We start from the raw sequence: 21,091 nt of genomic DNA on the forward strand, positions 1-21,091 counted from the left end.
AGTTGCAGTTTATTTTGTTTTTTGAGCTTGCTCCCTGAATGAAAAGTTTCATAAATGTATTTTTTAGGGTTTATAACAGTTATTAAAATTTTTCTTAATATGAAGAATTATTTACTGTCTACAAGATATTGTGGTAAATATATAGTGAAATAACCCCTTGAGGAGCTTATAATCTACTTCAGGAACTAATCGGTATAAGTTAAAAAGTATATAATCAATATAAGGTAGCATATGATTAGTGCCAAGTGAGTATAGTATAATCAGAAGTGCTATAGTTCATATCAGTCAGTAGTCACTAAAAACTAACAGCTGAATTTTGAGCTTGATGTTGAGTAAGGATAGGTCTTAGAGCAGCAACAAGAAGAAGGTGACAGTATTTCTTGTGAGGAAAAATAATAATTGAGCAATGATTCAGAGCCAGAAATGTTTGGAGAATTATGACTTTTATATCTTGGTTGGAACAGAATTATCATGGGAGTGGTGCAATATAAAACATGAAAGGACAAGGTTATACAAAGCCTTGAGTGTTGATGTTATGACCTTTTGGGTATGTTTATATTAGGAAATGATCTCTTTCTTTCTTTTTTTTAAATTTTAATAGCTTTTTATTTACAAGTTATATTCTCTTTCTTATATATTTCACAAAAGCCTATTATTATTAGCATTAGCATTTATATAATTCTCTATGGTTTATAAAGTTCTTTTACACATATTAACTTATTTTGGATAAATAGGCTAGAATTTCATAATCTATTTTTCTATACTCTGCTTGCAGCCTTCTATGTATTTTCTGTAAGTCTTCTTATATTTCTGTTGTTAATTGATCTGTAGCAATTAGGTTTCTTTTCACCTAATAGAATTGCATATAACTTTGATGGGTCCAATGTTTGAAACTTTCTTTTTTTAATAATACGTATGAAATTTTATTAATTCATATCAAGAAACAGTAGGTGAGGGCCTATCACTAAAGCCAAGTAGACCCTGACCAAGCAGAGAGGATCACTTGGAGTCATTCAGAATCATTAGGACCATTAATTATTTATGATTTAAGCTAATCAGGAGGATACTCTTATCAAGAGAGATTTTTTTTTTTAGGCCATCAAAATAAAACCTGAGTGGCTTCTAAATATTCTTATAAGTTTATTCTTTAAATTATGCTGTTTAACTTAAGTAGATTTAGCATTTATTTTATGTAAACCCTCTTTCAAAATGAGTTGGTTTTTGAATGTCTCTAGTCATTCAAAAATAATCTTGCTTCTGTAATTTTCCTCTTATGGTATTTAGGATAAACTCTACTGTAGAAATATATGAGATTAACATAAATGTATGAAACAGGATGTATGTAACAACAGATATTTCTTTAAAATCTTAAGAGATCTGGTGCCGCTACACAATGCCTGTTCCTATGGTCACTATGAAGTAACAGAACTTCTGGTGAAGGTTAGTTCCTTTGTTTGTTTCTCAAACTCATTTTTGTATTTTGTATGCCTAGTTTGGTGTGTTGCTTGCCTGAGTCACTGAAAGATTAAGTGATTCACAGACAGTATATCAGAGGCAGGACTTAAACCCAGATTTTTCTGTCTTTCAGTGTATCCTCTTGTCCTATAGTCACAATTTATAAAAATTTTAATTTAAGTTTGGTAACTTGATGGGGGATAGAGAATAGCTACTCAAATTCATTTCTAAAAAAGTAATTAGTTGGAATACACAACTGACTATATTTGAGTTTTCAAGTTATAATTTAATACACACACAAATACATGTATATATACACATATATGTTACATATAAAATTCATGATTTAAGTCAAAGGAGGAAATGCCATCATGTGATCAGCAAATTAAATGGTTTTATAATTTGTGACAGTAGTTCAAGTTTCAGAACTCCTAAAACATGATATTTAAAAAACTCTCCTTATTGAAATCCGTAATCATTAAAAAAAATCAGTGATTGTGCTTTTTAAAATTATGGATAAATTTTATTTAATATTTTCAAAGATGAACTTTTGGGTTTTATTCATTTAATTATGCAGATTATTGTGAAGTAAAAATAGTCCATGACTTACAACTATCCTGTATGTAGAGCATCTATGTAAAAAATGACTAAACTGTTGGTTGAGAGTCAAGATCTACATTCAAATCTTGGATCTTCTGTGGTCTCAGAGAAATTACATCACTTCTTTGACTATCAATTTCATCTGTAAATTCAAGGATTTAAATAAGATGACCACTAAGAATTTTTCCAGTTTAAAATCCTTGCATTGCTGGAGGTTGTAGAATCCATGGTGGGCATCTGAATAACTGTTCTCATCTTTTGAAGATTAAAAGACTAGTTTCACAGCTTCCACATATCTCTTTCCTGCCCTGATTTGTACATATCCCTTCATCCTACTTAATTACTTCCCTTATTTCATCAGCCATATTTTAAGATGTCACATTTATTTAAGTGATGTATTGGCACCTATCAAAAGAAGGGCACACAGATAATATCATGATAAATCGTTAAAGATATGGATATTATGGAGTGTATATAACCTGAAGAAGAGAAGACTTAAAGGAGACATGTTCTCCATATTCAAAATACTTTCAAGGACACTCATACTGAAGAGGAAGTATGATTGATGATTTTGTCCCTGAGAACAAAAGAAACAACTGGAAATACAAAAGGATGCAGATTTAGCTTAATATGTGTAACTTTCTTATAACTAGAGCTGTCCAACAACAATATAACCTCATGGAAATATGCAAGCAGAATATCAAGTCAGTCAATTAGAATTGTTTTAAATAGAAATGTTGTGGATAAAAGTATTACATTAGATAGAAGTTTGGATTGGATGACTTCTTAAGGTCTTTTTCAACTTTTGAGATTTGCTGATTTTAAATCTGTCTCTCTGTCTCTTTCTCTTTCTCTCTCTCTCTCTCTCTCTCTCACTCTCACACACACACGTATGCCATTTTCTCAGTTAAGTAAGCATTTTTGGATTAATGGGATCTTTATGGTAATGTAATTTTATGGAAAAGTGTTTTCAGTTCCAAGTAATCAACTTAAAAGTTTTAAAATAGCCTATTTAAAATTTTTAACTATCTGTATATAAAAATATTTTATAGTACTGATCAGCATAACGTCCATTTAAAACTAACTACTAAATATGCTTTATTTCTAGCATGGTGCTTGTGTGAATGCAATGGATTTGTGGCAGTTTACACCTTTACATGAAGCAGCATCTAAGAATAGAGTTGAAGTGTGTTCTCTTCTGCTAAGTTATGGTGCAGATCCCACCCTGCTAAATTGTCACAATAAAAGTGCCATTGATTTGGCTCCCACACCTCAGCTAAAAGAAAGATTAGCTTGTGAGTATATATTGATGAATCTTAAAATAAGATGCTTGTGATTTTGCTAAAATTGTTCACTCCTAATATATTTTAATACATAGGCATCTAGGATTTTTCCTTTAGAATAATATGTTAAAACTCAGGAACATCTCCTTTAAACAAAAAACTAAAATATTCTGAAGGAAAGATACTTCTCCTATTCAGTTTATGAAAATTTTAAAATATATTCCCTTTCTTTTCAAAAGAGCTTTTTGAATCATGGATCTATGTTGAAGATGATGACATTTTTATGATTAAAACAATTTCCTCAATTTGTTTTAAATCACACTTGTAAGTTATTTTATCCTGAATATAAAATTGAAGTCAGAGGCTTTAGGTTTGAATCCTAACTGCTTCTTCAAATCTTTGTGACTTTTGGCAAATTCATCTAAACTTTCACCTATAAAACAAGGGAATTGGACAACGTTGCTAAAGTCCCTTCCAACTCCAAATCGTGGTTATTCTGTGAACTACTTTTATAATTTTGTTTAGCATTTCTATAATGATAAAAATAGTTCTGAAGTCTTTATTTGCCATTCCTCATCACTGAAGTTTATGTTCACGTTTAAGTACAGTATAGGTTGATAAATCAAATGATTTATACATTTGGAATGCTCACATATACCCTAAAGCTCTGGGAATAATAGAAGACAGTGATTTCAAAAGTCTACATTTACTAATTTGAAATTTTACAATATTAAAGTTGACTTATGATGAACCTTGATAAAGTGCTACTTTTGTTTTTAAATCATCTGATGGTTTCTTGGAGAAACTCACCTTGTCAAAGCCCTTGTTCTTTGTTCCCCATAGGAATTGACAAAACTGATAGGTATTAGTAGGTCATGCTCTTTTCACCTATCAGTGAATACTAAAAAAGTTGAGTACTTCATCTGTTAGTGAAAGATCAAGACTTAAGTACTCACGATCAGTTACTGTGGTAGCACAAAAACAGAAACCTTGGACAAGTTGATTGGTTCATGCAAAGTCACCTGTTGATTAAAAAGTACAAAAGTATTTTTTCATTTTTCTACATTTCTTGGTAAAGAGGTCAAATATTATTGATATATTCTCTTTCTTTAACCAAAAATGCGTTTAGAGAGTTTCATCAGGATTCTTTGAACCGAGCATGTTTTGAACTTATCCAAGCCTGGTAAAAGGAGAAAGCTTCTCATAGAACTAGATTGGAACTAAACTGACTTCTGAAAAAAAAAAAAGTATTCATGTGATAGATAATTATTGATCTTCTCTTTTCTTGGATTTAGGGCATTCTTAGAGCCATTTCTCAAGTGTTTGTTATAGCATAAAAAGTAATTTTAAGGAAAATAATAAATATCTACATTCACTAAAAAAAAAGGGGTGGCGGGAGAGAGTTTATTAGTTTTCTTTCTAACTCTTATGATTTTCTTGTAGATGAATTCAAAGGCCATTCATTGCTGCAGGCTGCAAGAGAAGCTGATGTTGCTCGAATCAAAAAACATCTCTCTCTGGAGATAGTGAATTTCAAGCATCCCCAAACTCATGAAACAGCATTGGTAATAATTCAAATATATGTTTTGTTTAGTTTTTAAGAACAGTGATTCAAAAATGATCTAAGCATAATACAGTATAGCTTTCATTGGCTCTAACCCCAAATTTTTGAAGCTTTATACATTAAACATTGGTTATTTTGTCATTTATGTTTGATGTATTGTAATTTTATTAGAAATTTCCTCCTTGGCCATGTTTTATAAGCATTCTAAATCATTTGTCAAGTTCTTTTTGGTTTTTTTGTTTGTTTGTTTGGAGTTAGCTATTAACTTACATTAGAATCCCATGAAATGACTTGTTTCTGAGCTTTTAGATCAATGTGAGTACCATATATTTCAGGATACAGTGATGCCCACTATATAAATTGACTTTAAATTTCTCATTATAAAAACTTGGGGTTTTATAGCTTTATAACCCTTAACTGACAGAAAATTTATACTCACATAACCCCTCTCTTTCTTTCTGGCTTCAGACCCCAAAGGACAGGCTATTTCTAGCACCATCTAGGATGTAACTAGCCAGGCACCTGTTCTGAGATTCCCAGTCTGCATCCACTGTTAGAGCCAGGAATATAAGTTCTATAAAACTTAACCTCCTAGAAAAGCAGTTATGATGTCTAGCATATAGGTCATCCCAAACTTGGGAGAAATTTTTTTTTTATCTTTTTATATCCAATATATCATAACAATCTGAAAAAGAATGTTGGTTATATATGATAGTAATCTCTGTCATAATAATTCTCCCCAGATATGAAGGAAATAGGAAAAATAGGCCAAAATATCAAGTAGCTAGAATTAGCCTAGTGTAATTTTTAAGGGTTTTTTTTTTTTTATCCTTATTCATTTCTACCAAATAGAATGTTGAGAGTAAAATTTGGGGCAGTTTTAAATCAAATATTGAACACAGTGATAAATCAAAGAACTCCTTTAACATTGATTAAAAACAAGTTTAAATGATAATGTAGTTTATTTTTATCTTTGATTATGTTCCAATTTTAATTATTTAGCACTGTGCTGCTGCATCTCCCTATCCCAAAAGAAAACAAGTCTGTGAACTATTACTAAGAAAAGGAGCAAACATCAATGAAAAAACAAAAGAGTAAGTCTATTTTCAGAAATAAATCAGATGGGGTTTTCTGGGAAGTGCATTCACTGACTTTTTTTTTTTTTCCCGTTTAAAGATTCTTGACTCCTCTGCATGTGGCATCTGAAAAAGCTCATAATGATGTTGTTGAAGTAGTGGTGAAGCATGAAGCAAAGGTATCTCTTTCAAGCAAATTAATTTTAAGAAACATTTCTTAAGGGACCTTCTAAATGCTAGGAGTCATATCCTTTGCTGAAAATACATAGAAACTATGAGTTCTTACCTCTAAGAAGCTTATATTTATACATCTACACAGATAAATTAACACAATATCATGTCAGGGGTGGAAAGAGAGTTCCAACATCAAGGAACATTAAACAAGGCTTCATAGAGGAAGGGGCAGCTGAATTGAAGCTAGTCTTAAAAGAAGCCATCAAAAGGCTAGCTGTGGGATTTTGACTAGCCGCACCTGACTCCAATTCCAGTGGGAGGATTTTCTTTCACTATCCCACAGTGCTGCTTAAGATTATTCAGACAATATTATCCAAGCTATTTCCTACAGAGACAAAAAGGCAAAAATAGCTGTTACAGTAGTCTAAGAAGGGAGGTTTTGAGGCCTAATTATATGAGAAGATATGAAGGTGGTTGTAGTCAGAATATTATCACTAAAAGATTAACTATCCATTTCAGAGAAATTTTGTTTTAATAGACATGTGGTGTGCTGCTATGTTCTTGTCCTTTTAAGACCTAAAATAATTGTTTATTTCCCATAATCTTTTAAAATAATAATAGATAAATTGTTGTACTGTTTACAGATCATTACTTCGCATTAGAAGGGATAACAGACCACCATCTAGAAATTACCTCTGTTGACAAAGGAGGTTGTATTGAAATCTTCCTGCTCTAATATTAAAATATTCCCAAAGAAATAAGTACTGTAAAAATGTCCCACAATTTTTTTGTGAAAGTACTTACTAATGCCTAACTACTCTGTTTCTTCTGTAATTAACTAAATGAAGTTAATATCTATTTCATCTTGTCCTATATTTTTGGTGGTCACTTTTAAAATAGTTGCCTTACTAAAATATCAATATATTTGATTAAAATTTATTGAAGACAGAATGAAAGAATATCAAATTCAAATTTTCATTTGGGAATAATTGTTATTATTGTATTTTATACTGTGTATTGTGTGCTATGCTGTAGTCTCATTTGAAGATCTTTGAGATATACTTGTAACCAACAACCAATTGACCTTGTAATACATAAAGTAGCTGACTGATTTCTCAGAATATCCTAGTGACCTGAGCTCATTCATAGGCTTTAATTATTTGTTTCTTTTACATAATTAAATCCCCATTCTCCCACAAAATACAAATCATATAATTAATAATGTTACTGAACATAATTAAATAGAATAACCTGGGACAAGTCAGTACAAAGTTTAAAGTATTTTTGTTAAAAAAAAAAAATGCTAAATAGAGAATTATTTCTATTTCTATAGTTCAAATTTGTGCATTGATAAAATCTTGCTACAAATTAATTTTTTTAATTTGTTGTTACTAAAGGTTATATAAGACTTCTTAATAAAGAAGCAGCTTAGAATTAATTATGAATAATTAAATTAGCTTCTCTTTCTTGACTTTTAATGTCATTCTACAATCTCAGTAAAATCTTTTTTGCTTTTTTAAGGTTAATGCTTTAGATAATCTTGGTCAGACTTCTCTCCATAGAGCTGCGCACTGTGGTCATTTGCAGACATGCCGACTTCTCTTAAGCTATGGATGTGACCCTTCAATTGTATCTCTTCAAGGCTTCACAGCTTTACAGATGGGAAATGAAAATGTGCAACAACTTCTTCAGGGTATGAAATAAAAGTATATCATATGACCTTTAAAAAGAAAGTATATCTAGTTTTTTAAATGAGTCCATGTTGTCATTTAGTTGTTAAATGTAGAAGTAAACAAAGAAGACAATTCCTGAGTTTGTTTTCTATTATCTAACTAGATCAGTATATTTAATGGCCATATCTTCTTAGGTGCTAAGTTGGTTGATTAGGTGAATAACCAGTTTTTAATTCTTAAAGTTTATTAGGATTGAGTGGAACTGCAATTTTGATAAATATTGTCTTAATCTAAACAATGGCAGGTCTTTTTTTACTCTGTTTTGTATCTGTAGCATATAACAATAATTCATAGCATATATGAAAGAGTATAGCACCCAGCACAATGCCTTGCCATTTACTAAACAGTATGTAAATATTTGACTAACAAATAGATTTATATTAACTTATTTAAATAATAAGATCAGGTATCTACCTAAAATATATGTCAGAAAAGCAGTCAGGACAAGATTAACTCTCATTGCCATGAACTTCAAAAAGATTTCCTAAGGGTATTTAAGATAAAGTATTACTTTCCACATGTTTAGGCTCCACTTACAAGAAACAAATATAGTTGTTTTGGTTTAGTTCCCATGGGATACAGTTTAGAGAGAGTCTCTTATCCTTTTAGAAACACATTGTACCACCCCTGAATCGTTGTTACTGTTAGGGAGCCTTGCCAGGATCTTAGTTACACCCCCATTGTTTATTTGAAACAACTTAAAAGGAGGGTATTCTTTTCAGTCACATCTTGCTCTGATATACCATGGGCCATATATATACCATATACCATAAAGATGTAGTTACCTGGATTCCAGATCTTTTCATCATCAGTATGAAAAGAACAAGTGGTCTGTCCTTCACCTAATTCTCCTTGCATAATATCTGAATAAATGTGGGGAGGTTGCTTAGTACATAATTGTGGCTTAACTGATTGTTGAACCATGAGACTGACCCATTTGATTTAACTATATATCATATATGAAACTTACTCAAATGCCAGAGTTTCATGAGAGTAACACAATATTGTTCATAGAGAAAAAGGAAAGAAGTCATACTTGACAATACTAGTCCCACTTTTTAATGAAATTTCAAATTATTAGTAATGATAATTTATATTATCCTAGCCAGGTTATAAAATAGGCCTCCATTTACCATATAATCTGATTATTTGGTGTCCAAATTACACACAATCATTTTTTTCTCACATGATCATATTATATCTAGGTAGTAGGGAATTTAAATTAATACCGTTGAAGTTGTCATTTAGCATAGTCCTCTCTAAACCTTACCTGCTGGAAGAAAGGCAAAAAAAAAAAAGAAAGAAAGAAAGAAAAAAGGACCTAAGTAGAGACAATGATCAATAATACTTATGTTCCACATAGAAATTAAGTATTTTTTCTTCTTTTTAGAGGGGCTCCCATTGAGTAATTCAGATGCAGATAGACAGTTGCTGGAAGCTGCAAAGGCTGGAGATGTAGAAACTGTAAAAGTAAGATATAAATTTGTTCCTTTTAAAACTAGTTTTTAAAATTTGAATATCTGTATTTTCCTCTCAAAGAATATGATTTGTCATATTAGTTCAAAAAAGAAAACTAATTTCTTAGATCTCTCTTTAAGTCTCCTATTCTTTACTATCATATGTCCATTCTCATCTCTTTCTCCTAGATAAAGATTTTTGAGTAACATAAGAAAAAAATTTAAGTTCAGGCTGGTTTATAAAAATAAATGGCAGTATACTTAAACAGACTCTTAAAGCTTTAATAAATATTTCCCCCCAACAAAGTCCAACTAGATCCCATATTTTCTACTCCTTTCTTACTTTGACCATTGTGAAGGCCACGTATTTTAAAATCAGCCGGAGTCAGGAATTCAGGTTAGGGGAAAATCATCAGTCTTTATTCTCAGTGAAGAAAGATCGGAGGTGGAAAAGAATCGGCGATAGCAATGTGTGCAGCTGAGTCAAGAAGCTAGCTAGACCAACAGCCACACAACCAGCAGCTACAAGTATGGAACCCAGGCCCAATCTCTCCCAGCTTCTCTTCCTGTCTCTCTCTGCCTCCACCCACCAAAATCGTCATTTCCTATACAACACATCAGGACTTACACAGAGAGTGGGCGGGGGCCATTCTTTACCCAGTCATATATATTAATAGGGTATAGTCCAGTTACTATTTAGCCTCAGTAATCAACTCAAGCCTCAACCCATTACAGACTATCACTATTAATTAAATGTATAACAAACTGGAGGTTTTTAACTAAATTATTGATTTATGTAAAGAGATATCTGGGGATTCGCCAGCATGGTTTGAGTATATTGAGTCAGTCTTCTGGAGAATTTTTATAGAATCTATTGGAAAAGATCTTTGATTCTCTAAACCAGCCTGAATTTAAATAGATATTCTGTCTACAACATCCTTAACTGTGATTGTTTTCATTTGGAAATACCTTCATTAATGCGAAACTTACTTATTCCCAAGGTACCTTACTTTGGGAACAGCTTTTTTTTTTTTATTTTATTGAGAAGTTTTGGGGGGTTTTTTCCTCCATATATTAAGCCTAAATCTTTCTCTCCTACAAATCCCATTAGAATATAAAGTCAGCTATCATAGTTCCTCAGATTTTTCTCTTCAGAGTAAATTTGCCCCAGTTCTTTCATTTGGTCTTCATGTGAAGTGGTCTTCAGCTTCCCTGAACTAGTTCCTCTTTGTTCATACTTTAGAGTATCTGTGAGAGGTCTCATTTAATTTTATGCTCCCTCCCATGTGTTCCAGTTCTAGCCTGTGCACATCTTCCACATATACTACAGGTTTCTATTCCATGTTCTCACATCAACTTCTCCATAGAGCGGCTATTCAGTTTTCCCAGAGGACTTTGTTTAGGTCTTAAAACGATTATCCAGTTTCTAGGCATCTCTACACAACCAAACCAGTTTTTGTTGTTGTTTTTGCTGCTGATGCATTTCCTGCATGTTATCTTTTATACAGGGTCTAACCTAGAAGATTTGAGGAGCACTTTTACAAATTACCAAATGCAGTTGAGCCTGTCCTCCTCCTTTTTAATTCTGGGCCCATTCTGTTGTTCATATGGAATACTAATGTGTTTACTATGGACACTGAGGATATAACTACAAGTAATCCCTATTCACAAAAATTTTATTTTTAAATAAGAGGAACAATATAATAAATAGAAACAATAACAAATCTATAGAGTGTATATGTATTGTTAGGGTTAAAGATTGGATCTTTGATTTAATTGGTATAGAAAGCTTCTACTTAGAAGAGGTGGGGGACAACTTCCTCTCCTTATATAAGGGAGCACTTTCTCTTCAGCTGAGTCTTATTTGGAATTGCCTGAGGACATAGCAGTGTTAAATAATCTGCCCAAAATCTTACAGTCTGTTTCTAGGACAGGACTTGAACTGTGATTTTCTGACTCCAAGATCAATTCTCTATTCACTACACTGGCATGCCACATATTTAAAACATCTTTAAAAAAAATAAAATGTAAAAATTTTTGAACTATGGGAAATGTCATATAGCTCCATTAGATTACTTACATAAAATAGTATTATGTAAAGTATCAGCTTTAATAAGGATTTTGATAAAAGCTCTTCTGGTATTGAAGAAGAAATAATGACAAAAATAAGAACATGACAGAGTCATCAGAAACTTAGTTGAATGTTTAGCAAATCAATAAAGCAGCAAGGAAAATCATTGCTTATTTTCCTCAGAAAATATGCTAACTAACATCCTTGGTACATCCTACAGAAATTGTGCACTGCCCAAAGTGTGAACTGCCGAGACATTGAAGGGCGGCAGTCTACACCACTTCATTTTGCAGCAGGATATAACAGAGTGTCTGTGGTCGAATACCTGCTACAGCATGGAGCTGATGTGCATGCTAAAGATAAAGGGTAAAGAGCATTTAGCATGACTTGATTTTCCTTTTTGTCCCCTCAATTTAGTAGAAATTGTTTCGTGTCTGGCTTTTTTATCTTCTAAGAATTGTGTCTCTTGGTATTGATAAACAATTCACATTTCAATTGGACTGCTTCCAGTTTTTATAAAGGTTCATTTGCAGAGTGTTTATAGTGTTTTGGAAAAGTAAAAGAAGGCAATATAAGTAACATTGCTTTATTTCAGATTTAAGTTAAGAATAAACATCTGATCATCTGTTTTAATACTTATCATTGAATTAAGGTTGCTGTGAAATTTAGCACTGTACATAACTTTGTCAGTAATTTTCTAAACATATTACTTGGGATAAAACCATTTGTTATCCTAACTGTTGACAATTTTTTCCCAGTGGCCTTGTGCCTTTGCACAATGCGTGTTCTTATGGACATTATGAAGTTGCAGAATTACTTGTTAAACATGGAGCAGTGGTTAATGTAGCTGATTTGTGGAAATTCACACCTTTACATGAAGCTGCAGCAAAAGGAAAATATGAGATTTGTAAACTTCTTCTACAGGTATAGTCAAGTATTTAAATTGTATATAATGCATGTAACTTATGGAAGATATTTAATGATATATTGTGACTTTGGACAAGGCACTTCACTACTCTGGGCCCTTTTTTTCTCATCTGTCAAACAAAAAGGTTAGAGTTCACAGAGTTCCTGTAGCAAGGTGATTAGAAAGCTGACTTTAAAAGCAAGAAGACTTGAGTTCAAATTTGACCTCCTACTTAGTAGTGACTCTGGGCAAGTTACTTAACCATTGAATGTCTCGGTGCAAAATGGAGATAATAATAGCATCTATTTCCCAGGATTGTTGTGAGGATTAAATGAGATAATATTTGTAATAGTGTTTAGCACAGATTATTAAGTATAATAGACTTTGTTTTTAGCAATTTAGTTCAAAGAAATTCCAATAAACTATAAAAACAAAATGTCATCCACATCCAGATAGAATTATGAAGACTGAATGTGAATCAGTGAATACTATTTTCATCTTCCCCTCCCCCTTCCTTTTTTTTCTTGGAGTTTTCCCTTCCAACATGACTCATATGGAAATATGTAAAAAATTATTGAACACATATAATATTAAAAAAAATGGGGGGGAGGGGTAGTGTTTGGCACAGATCCTGCCACATAGTAGGCACTATATAAATGCTTTTCTCCCTTCCCCCTTTTCTTCATGATTCTATTAACTATGATATTTCCAATAGCAGTGATAAACTTAAACTGCCTAAGAAGAATAGCCATCTTCTTTATCTAATTCTGTCTAGGGAAGCATACTATTTCAAATATTCCATAGTAGATTCAAATGCATGTACTATCCCTTGCTTACTATGTGACATCTTAATTTCTCAAGCTCAATTTAATTTTCTATAAAATGGGAATTATACTTTAACTTTTTCACATAGTTTTTATGGGAGAAAAGCTTTACAGGCCTTGAAATAGTATAGAATTATGAGTTACTAGTACTAGCACCATCACCACCAAAGGTCCCAATTTCCTAGTTTTTCAAAGCAAATTGTTGTATAATCAATTAGTGAAATCACTTGACTTTTTTTTAAACAAATGTTCATAGTCAAAAATGTTGGGAATCATTGGACTAAATTATCTCTAATGCCTCTTCACTCTCAAAATCCTAAATTTCTATAAGAAATTTTTCTTTTTCTTTTTTTTTTTTGAGAGGTAATTGGGGTTAAGTGACTTGCCCAGGGTCACATAGCTAGTAAGTGTTAAGTGTTTGAAGTCAGATTTGAACTCAGTTCCTCCTGACTCCAGGGCTAGAGTTCTATCCACTTCACCATCCATATACTGCCCCCTTCTTTAAGAAAGTTTTACTTCCTTTGAATCATTAATTATGAAATCATGCAGTATAGAGTCATCCATTGAAGTACTCATAAAATTCAGAGCCAAAATGGAGTATTAGAGAGAAGTCTTTTCATCTTATAAATGAAGAAAGTGAAGACCAGAATAGCAGTAAGGAAAACTTCTAGAATCTGAAGCTCAAGTATTTTAAGTCCTAGTCAAGTATATTTTCCACTTTATTTTCTGGAGTGAATTCTCTGGTTATCATTTTTTTTTTTTGTTTTTTTTTTTTTTTTTTATTTAATAGCCTTTTATTTACAGGATATATACATGGGTAACTTTACAGCATTAACAATTGCCAAACCTCTTGTTCCAATTTTTCACCTCTTACCCCCCCACCCCCTCCCCTAGATGGCAGGATGACCAGTAGATGTTAAATATATTAAAATATAACTTAGATACACAATAAGTATACATGACCAAAACATTATTTTGCTGTACAAAAAGAATCAGACTCTGAATTATTGTACAATTAGCTTGTGAAGGAAATCAAAAATGCAGGTGTGCATAAATATAGGGATTGGGAATTCAATGTAATGGTTTTTAGTCATCTCCCAGAGTTCTTTTTCTGGGTATAGCTAGTTCAGTTCATTACTGCTCCATTAGAAATGATTTGGTTGATCTCGTTGCTGAGGATGGCCTGATCCATCAGAACTGGTCATCATCTAGTATTGTTGTAGAAGTATATAATGATCTCCTGGTCCTGCTCATTTCACTCAGCATCAGTTCGTGTGGTTATCGTTTTTAAGAAGTTACTGTCATCCTAAATCAGTCTATCCACATTTCTCCCTCAACCTCAGACTAAAGAATCAAGTTTTCTAATTTAATGTTATTTGTACATACGTAGTTAGTGGCTCAATATAGTTATTTAAAATTTCTTCTTGAGGCTTTTAGCTTTGGAATTGTCTACAAGTACTTTTTGAGGGACAAGGAAATTGGGGTTAAAGGACTTGCCCACTGTCATACAACTAATAATTGTTAAGTATCTGAAGCTGGATTTGAACTTAGGTCCTCCTGATTTTAAGGCAGGTGCTCTATCCACTGTACTATCTAGCTGCCCTTAGAAATACTTTTAATGTATTTATATACTTAATTACTTCATAGATCTGCAGTTTTCTTAGTGTGAAGGATACCTTCTCTTGATTTAGGTCTCAATTACTCTATCAGTGGTATTAAACTTGCATCCAAAATATAGCATCAAGTTTATACATAATTCCTAATGAACAATGAATGGTAGTTTGCAGAGTATATTTACAAATATTAATCATTGTCTTCAAAAACAATCTGCAGATTTGATTTGGTTTCTTATTCTTAATTTTTCACATAAATTAAACAGTCAAGATGAAAGGATCCCTAAAAGTAAATATTCAGAGGACGAGCAAAATTTTTTTTTTGCATAATTTCATTTATTTTTCTACTGACAGAATCACAGCTTTCATACCTTTCTGATTTTCATATACTTAGCATGGAGCAGATCCTACAAAGAAAAACCGAGATGGAAATACTCCCTTGGACCTTGTTAAAGATGGAGATACAGATATTCAAGATCTGCTTAGGGGAGACGCAGCTTTGCTAGATGCAGCCAAAAAGGGCTGTTTAGCCAGAGTAAAGAAATTATCCTCACCTGATAATGTAAATTGTCGGGATACTCAGGGCCGACATTCAACTCCATTACATTTAGCAGGTAAATGAATGAGATTTCTCAGATTCATTATGGTGACAGATAGGGATCTTTGGGGATAAATTAGAAAGTAGAAGCTATCAGTTCTTGTGAAAGTAGATAATTCATGTTTTTCTTCCCTATGTTCCTGCCAAGAGCAGGTGGGAGGAACCGAAGTCTCACAGAAGAAACATTAATCCACTTAAAGCTTATATATTCCACATCCCTCTTTTTCTAATTGCATATCTTTACCGTATACTACGTAAATTATATATTTGCACTATAGCTTTGCCAACAGAGTAGTGCAGTAGATTAGGGGTCATAGCCAGAATTATCATATGCAAATCCCTCAGCATCTCTGGATCTGTGCTCTCATCTCTAAAATGAGAGTATGGGAGTCTATGACTTCTGAGGCCCTTTCCCTCTATAAATCTGTGGTAAAGAGGTCTGAAAGGTACAGCTAATGGAGCATTATAAAGAAGTTTGGGGAGTTCATTTTGGTTTGGCTTTTATGCTCACTATGAAATAATGTTTTCTCTTTTCTCAAATATTTTTAGCTGTCAGCTATTTCTGGCACCATACCAGAATAGTATTTTCAGTATGAAATATCTTTACACATAATTTTTCATTAGCTATCCATTTTATAAATTGAATTATAAGTACATTTGACATTTTTATGTAACTTTCCACCCTTTTTTTCTATCTTAGCTGGTTACAACAATTTAGAAGTTGCAGAATATCTGTTACAACATGGAGCTGATGTCAATGCCCAGGACAAAGGCGGTCTAATTCCATTACATAATGCAGCATCATATGGGGTAAGCTGTTCTTTGACACCTAAAAAGATCTGTGGGAACAGCCTACTGTTAAACCTTTTTTCCCAGATATACCTTGGCATCATCCTTTTTTTTTTTTTTTTTTTTTTTTTTTTTTAACCTTGCTGCAGTAGCCCAGAGAATCTTTAGCGATCACAAAGATCTGGCTATAATAGAATACTGATCTGTACAACTCTTGAGTTCTTAAATTGAAATTATAATGGCCTCCTTCAGTAGAATAATATGAATACTTAGGTGCAACTGATATCTCTAATATTCAACAGCTTTACTTGCATAAAATTAGAAAATGATAAAGCAGTATAATTCTTCTAACTGATTTCCTCAGGTTACCAATATTTTTGATAATGATGTTAACTGACATTAAATACTTAATTATAGTGTTAATAAAGAATATATCCCTTTTAAAAGTTTTAAGAAATAAAGAAGCTACAACTGTAACTTCTTCCTTGAAAAATTAGTGTTATGGAAGAAACTGATATCTCAAATGCCACATATATTTCCATTCACAGCATGTTGATGTAGCAGCATTACTTATCAAATATAATGCTTGTGTAAATGCCACGGATAAATGGGCTTTCACCCCTCTGCATGAAGCAGCCCAGAAAGGAAGAACCCAACTTTGTGCCTTGTTGTTGGCGCATGGAGCTGACCCTACACTCAAAAACCAGGAAGGACAAACCCCATTGGACTTAGTTACTGTAAGTCATGGATTCTTTTATTCCTGACTTCAGCTGGATTTCTAAGAACACCTTATATTTACAGAATGCTTTGAGTGTTAGAAAGCATTTCTCTGCAGCAAACCTGAGGGAGCTAAAACAGTTATAGTATCTCTTTTGAAACTGAGGCTCAGAGATACTAAATGACTTTCACACAGTTAGTGACTATTATAACAAGGGCTTTAAGAAAGATCTTACTCCCAGCTCAGGATTCTGCCTTAAAATGACAAGAGCTAAATTTCTAGCGTATCAGTTCAGTGTTAAGTTTTTATTTTTTTGATGCTAAAAAATAATTGATAAAAACTAATATGTATGACTGAAATATTATTTTTCATTTTTTAAAAATTTGCATCTTTTTACACAAAATGACAAATATGGAAAAAAAAAATTTATGATTGTACATGTACAATCAGTATCAGATTACTGATACAGAGAGGGAAAGAGAGAGGATAGCATTTGGAATTCATTCATTTTTTAAAAGTTTTATTAAAAACTTTTTATATGTCATTGGGAAAAAGTTTTTTAAAAATTAATGATTGGGGGAGGGAAATCTAGTAGGTATATTCTGTCAAGTAGATTTTTACAGAATAACTACTCTGTGCCAGGGATATGCCAGATTCTTTTTTAAGCTACAATGTAAGTATGATCCCTACTCTCAAGGAGCTCACAGTTTACTAAAGATTTGGAAAAACAAGACAAAATACACATAAAATGAATGCCACTTATTTCTCTTCCAAATTCTTGGCTATAAGTTTTCCAGGTGAATTTTCTTTCCATTTTTTCTCTCCTTTCCCATCCTTTCACTGCCACCACAATTGTCAGGAATTTCCTGTTCCTTTTCCTGGTCCCCTTCTTTCCCAGTAACTCAGCTTCTGTCTTCTGTTTCAAAAAAAGCTCTACAGAATTTGTTATTTGCCCTTCTTCCCACCTCCCAATACTCTGATGAAATCCATTCCCCATTTAGGACAAGGATTAAGAAAATGTAGGTGGTACTTAGCATCCATTTTCCTCTTAAAATAATGAAAACTGAATGTAGTAATTTTAATGTTTAGCTAACTTAGGGATTCAAGGATTTAAGTATTTCTGTGGATCACTGAAGGTCTATGAATGCTTCTGTAGAAAAATGAGTTCTAAATTCCAATCAATCTACTTTCAAGTGCTATTTGGAAAAGACTGTTTTTATAAGTCAGAAATTACTGCCCGTATTAACTAAATGATAAATTGTATGGTATAGGCTACTTGAGCCATAGGAACTTAGAGGAGAAAAATGAGTAGTAACATAATCAGTAATAAATAGACTGTAAATCTCTTTATCTGACAAGATATAATGATTAGCAACTTAATGTTTTAATTAAATTTTGGAAAAGGAAATAAGAACTTTTTTAATTTTAAATTATTGTAGTTCTGTATTTGAAGACATTTGGCCAGTCAGATAAACTTTCTCTATAAATGAATGTTCTTTACCAAAAAATTTCATTGCTTCTGGGAACAAATATGATAATATCATAATGAACATTTTCCTGAAAATGTTATATTTATTATTCATTTTTGTTAAACTAAGTATAGGTTGAGGTTTCATTGGTGTGATACCAATACAATTAAATCTCTCAGCCTCCTCTTGATCTTTTTTTGTGCCATTCTTCATACACTTCAGTAGTACCAAAATTGAAGATTTTATTCATGGTGAGCTACTTTTGACAAATTTGTCTTGATTTTTCCAGAGCTTATTTGTTTTCCTTGAATGTTGACTTGTTTGCCTTCATTTTTAGGAATGTTATGAGCTAATTTTTTTTTAATGTTTATTTCTAGTGTATTTAGTGACTTCATCTTTCAAAAGGAAATGATGATTGTCCATTGTGTCTATAATTTTTCTGTTTTGACCCTTAGGCAGATGATGTCAGTGCTCTTTTGACAGCAGCCATGCCACCTTCTGCCTTGCCATGTTGTTATAAACCACAGGTTATCAATGGGCTAAGAAGCACAGGAACTACATCAGATGCTCTGTCGTCAGTTCCCTCCAGCCCATCCACTCTCTCCGCTGCCAGTAGTCTTGACAATTTATCTGGTAGTTTTTCTGAACTGTCTTCAGTTGTTAATTCAAGTGGAACAGAGGGTGCTTCAGGTCTGGAAAAAAAGGAAGGTGAGAGAATTTTCCAGTGAAAATCTTTCAGTGAAGATTAGTGTTTCACATTATTATTTTGCATGAGTGCTAGAAAAAAATGTCAAACTAGAAATGCAGAAATTAATACCTAATTGGACTATCAGAACATTGCTTTTTTTTCTTGCTTTTCTCTTAGTTAAGATGAATATAATTACTAGTGATTATCTTATTATATATTCTTTTTCCAAGTAAGAATTGATGAGCTAGACACCACCATTTCAGTAATGTTTTCCAAGTGTATTCTTTTTGAAAGTTAATAATCATGTTAGGAAATAGTTTTGCCAATTAGTAATCATCTTCTATACACTGTTACAAAAGTATAAAAGCTTTCTCATTTTTTTTTTCCTTTTTGATCTGCTTTTCTTGTTCAGCATGATAATTGTGGAAACGTGTATAGAAGAATTGCACATATTTAACATGTATGTTATATATGTCTTCTAGGGGAGGGGAGTAAGGGGAAAGGAGAGAAAAATTTGGAATACAAGCTTTTACAAGGGTGAATGTTGAAATAATCCATGCATATGTTTTGAAAATAAAAAACTTTAAGGGGAAAAAAAGAATAAATATAAAAGCTTTTCATTATTGTTGTCTCCACTGAAAAAAGGGTATTAATTTTTCTACTTTTGGCTCCATGTTCTAAATATAGTCTTAAGTTTTATCTAACCTTTTTTTGAATATTTTAGACATATTTGAAAATTTGAGCTACGTAAAGTAATTCAGTATAGAAGCTAGAATAAATTTCAGATTGTACAATCTCCTGAACCACCACCACCACCAAGAAATTTTGGACTTTTAGGAATTTTGACTTTAAGGAAAACCAAGCTTGTGAACCAAAAATGTCGGGACGCCCCATCTCTTCCAATTTAGAAGACAAACACTCTTTACTCCATTCATTCTCTACCCCTATTATACTTAGAGCATCTATGATTAATCATAATAATAGCTAGCAATTATATAGTATTTTAAGATTTGAAAAGCATTTAGTATAGAATTCAAATTATCCTCAAATTGATCCTGTAAGTTCTATTATCCCCACTTTACAAGGGAGGAAACTGAGGGCTAAGAGAAATTAAGTAATTTATCTAAGTTACACATTCTCTTAAATATCTGAGTTAGAATTTGAATTTATTTTTCCTGACACCAAATCTACCACTCTTTAGATGAGCAAGGATAGTGTATTCTACTTATATTAGCACACCCCAATCTAGATGTAAACGAAAGGATTATGGGAACAACCATTAGAGATCCAATACAGTTGTAAGCTTCCACAAGTCACTTGGACATTGTTAACTAGTTAAATCATGTCATTGGTAACTTGTATTGGCTCTTCTGGTGTGATATTTTTAGTTCAAAATTTTCAAAAATGTCTAATAATATTCAAAAGAATAGTTTGTACATGATGTGACTAGATGAAACTTAAGAACACATTTAGAACTTAGTGCAGAAAACATAAACAAAGCAAAACTACTCTTTCTATAGTCTCTTTTTTTTTCTGTTACCACAAAGCTTTCATTACAACTTATTTTTAAGGATTTTGGAATCTTAGCCTTTTTTGCCGTTAAGAAGCAATGCATGTCAGTATCGTACACCTAAGACTACTAAGAATTTTTTTTATCATTATTATATCTTTTTATACAAAACATGCATGGGTAATTTTTTCAACAGTGCAACAACTTGCAAAACCTTCTGTTCCAAATTTTCCCCTCCTTCCCCACACCCCTCCCCTAGATGGCAAGTAATTCAATACATATTTAAATGTTAAATCTAATATATGTATATATATTTATACAATTATCTTGATGCACAAGAAAAATCTGATCTAGAAAACAAAAATGCAAGCAAACAATTAATAGAAAGAATGAAAGTGCTATGTTGGGAACCACACTCAGTTCCCATAGTCCTCTCTCTGGGTGTAGATGGTTCTCTTCATAACTGAGCAATTGGAACTGGTTTGAATCAACTCATTGTTGAAGAGAGCCACGTCCATCAGAATTGATCATCCTATAGTCTTGTTGTTGCCATGTATAATGA

General features: G+C 32.4%; 1 protein-coding gene across 1 annotated transcript in view; it reads left to right on the plus strand.

Annotated features, from left to right (window-relative positions):
* Positions 1-21,091, plus strand: part of TNKS2 (tankyrase 2) — a 61,648-nt gene that overhangs the window by 24,264 nt on the left and 16,293 nt on the right. The window contains exons 7-19 of the mRNA XM_031956037.1: positions 1,374-1,440; positions 3,164-3,350; positions 4,782-4,903; positions 5,905-5,996; positions 6,079-6,157; positions 7,674-7,845; positions 9,276-9,355; positions 11,634-11,779; positions 12,172-12,337; positions 15,152-15,371; positions 16,056-16,165; positions 16,693-16,881; positions 18,787-19,039. Coding sequence (XP_031811897.1) covers positions 1,374-1,440; positions 3,164-3,350; positions 4,782-4,903; positions 5,905-5,996; positions 6,079-6,157; positions 7,674-7,845; positions 9,276-9,355; positions 11,634-11,779; positions 12,172-12,337; positions 15,152-15,371; positions 16,056-16,165; positions 16,693-16,881; positions 18,787-19,039 — 1,883 coding nt within the window. The remainder of the gene's footprint in view (positions 1-1,373; positions 1,441-3,163; positions 3,351-4,781; positions 4,904-5,904; positions 5,997-6,078; positions 6,158-7,673; positions 7,846-9,275; positions 9,356-11,633; positions 11,780-12,171; positions 12,338-15,151; positions 15,372-16,055; positions 16,166-16,692; positions 16,882-18,786; positions 19,040-21,091) is intronic.

Source organism: Sarcophilus harrisii, chromosome 2, assembly GCF_902635505.1.
Source record: "Sarcophilus harrisii chromosome 2, mSarHar1.11, whole genome shotgun sequence".
NCBI lineage: Eukaryota > Metazoa > Chordata > Mammalia > Dasyuromorphia > Dasyuridae > Sarcophilus > Sarcophilus harrisii.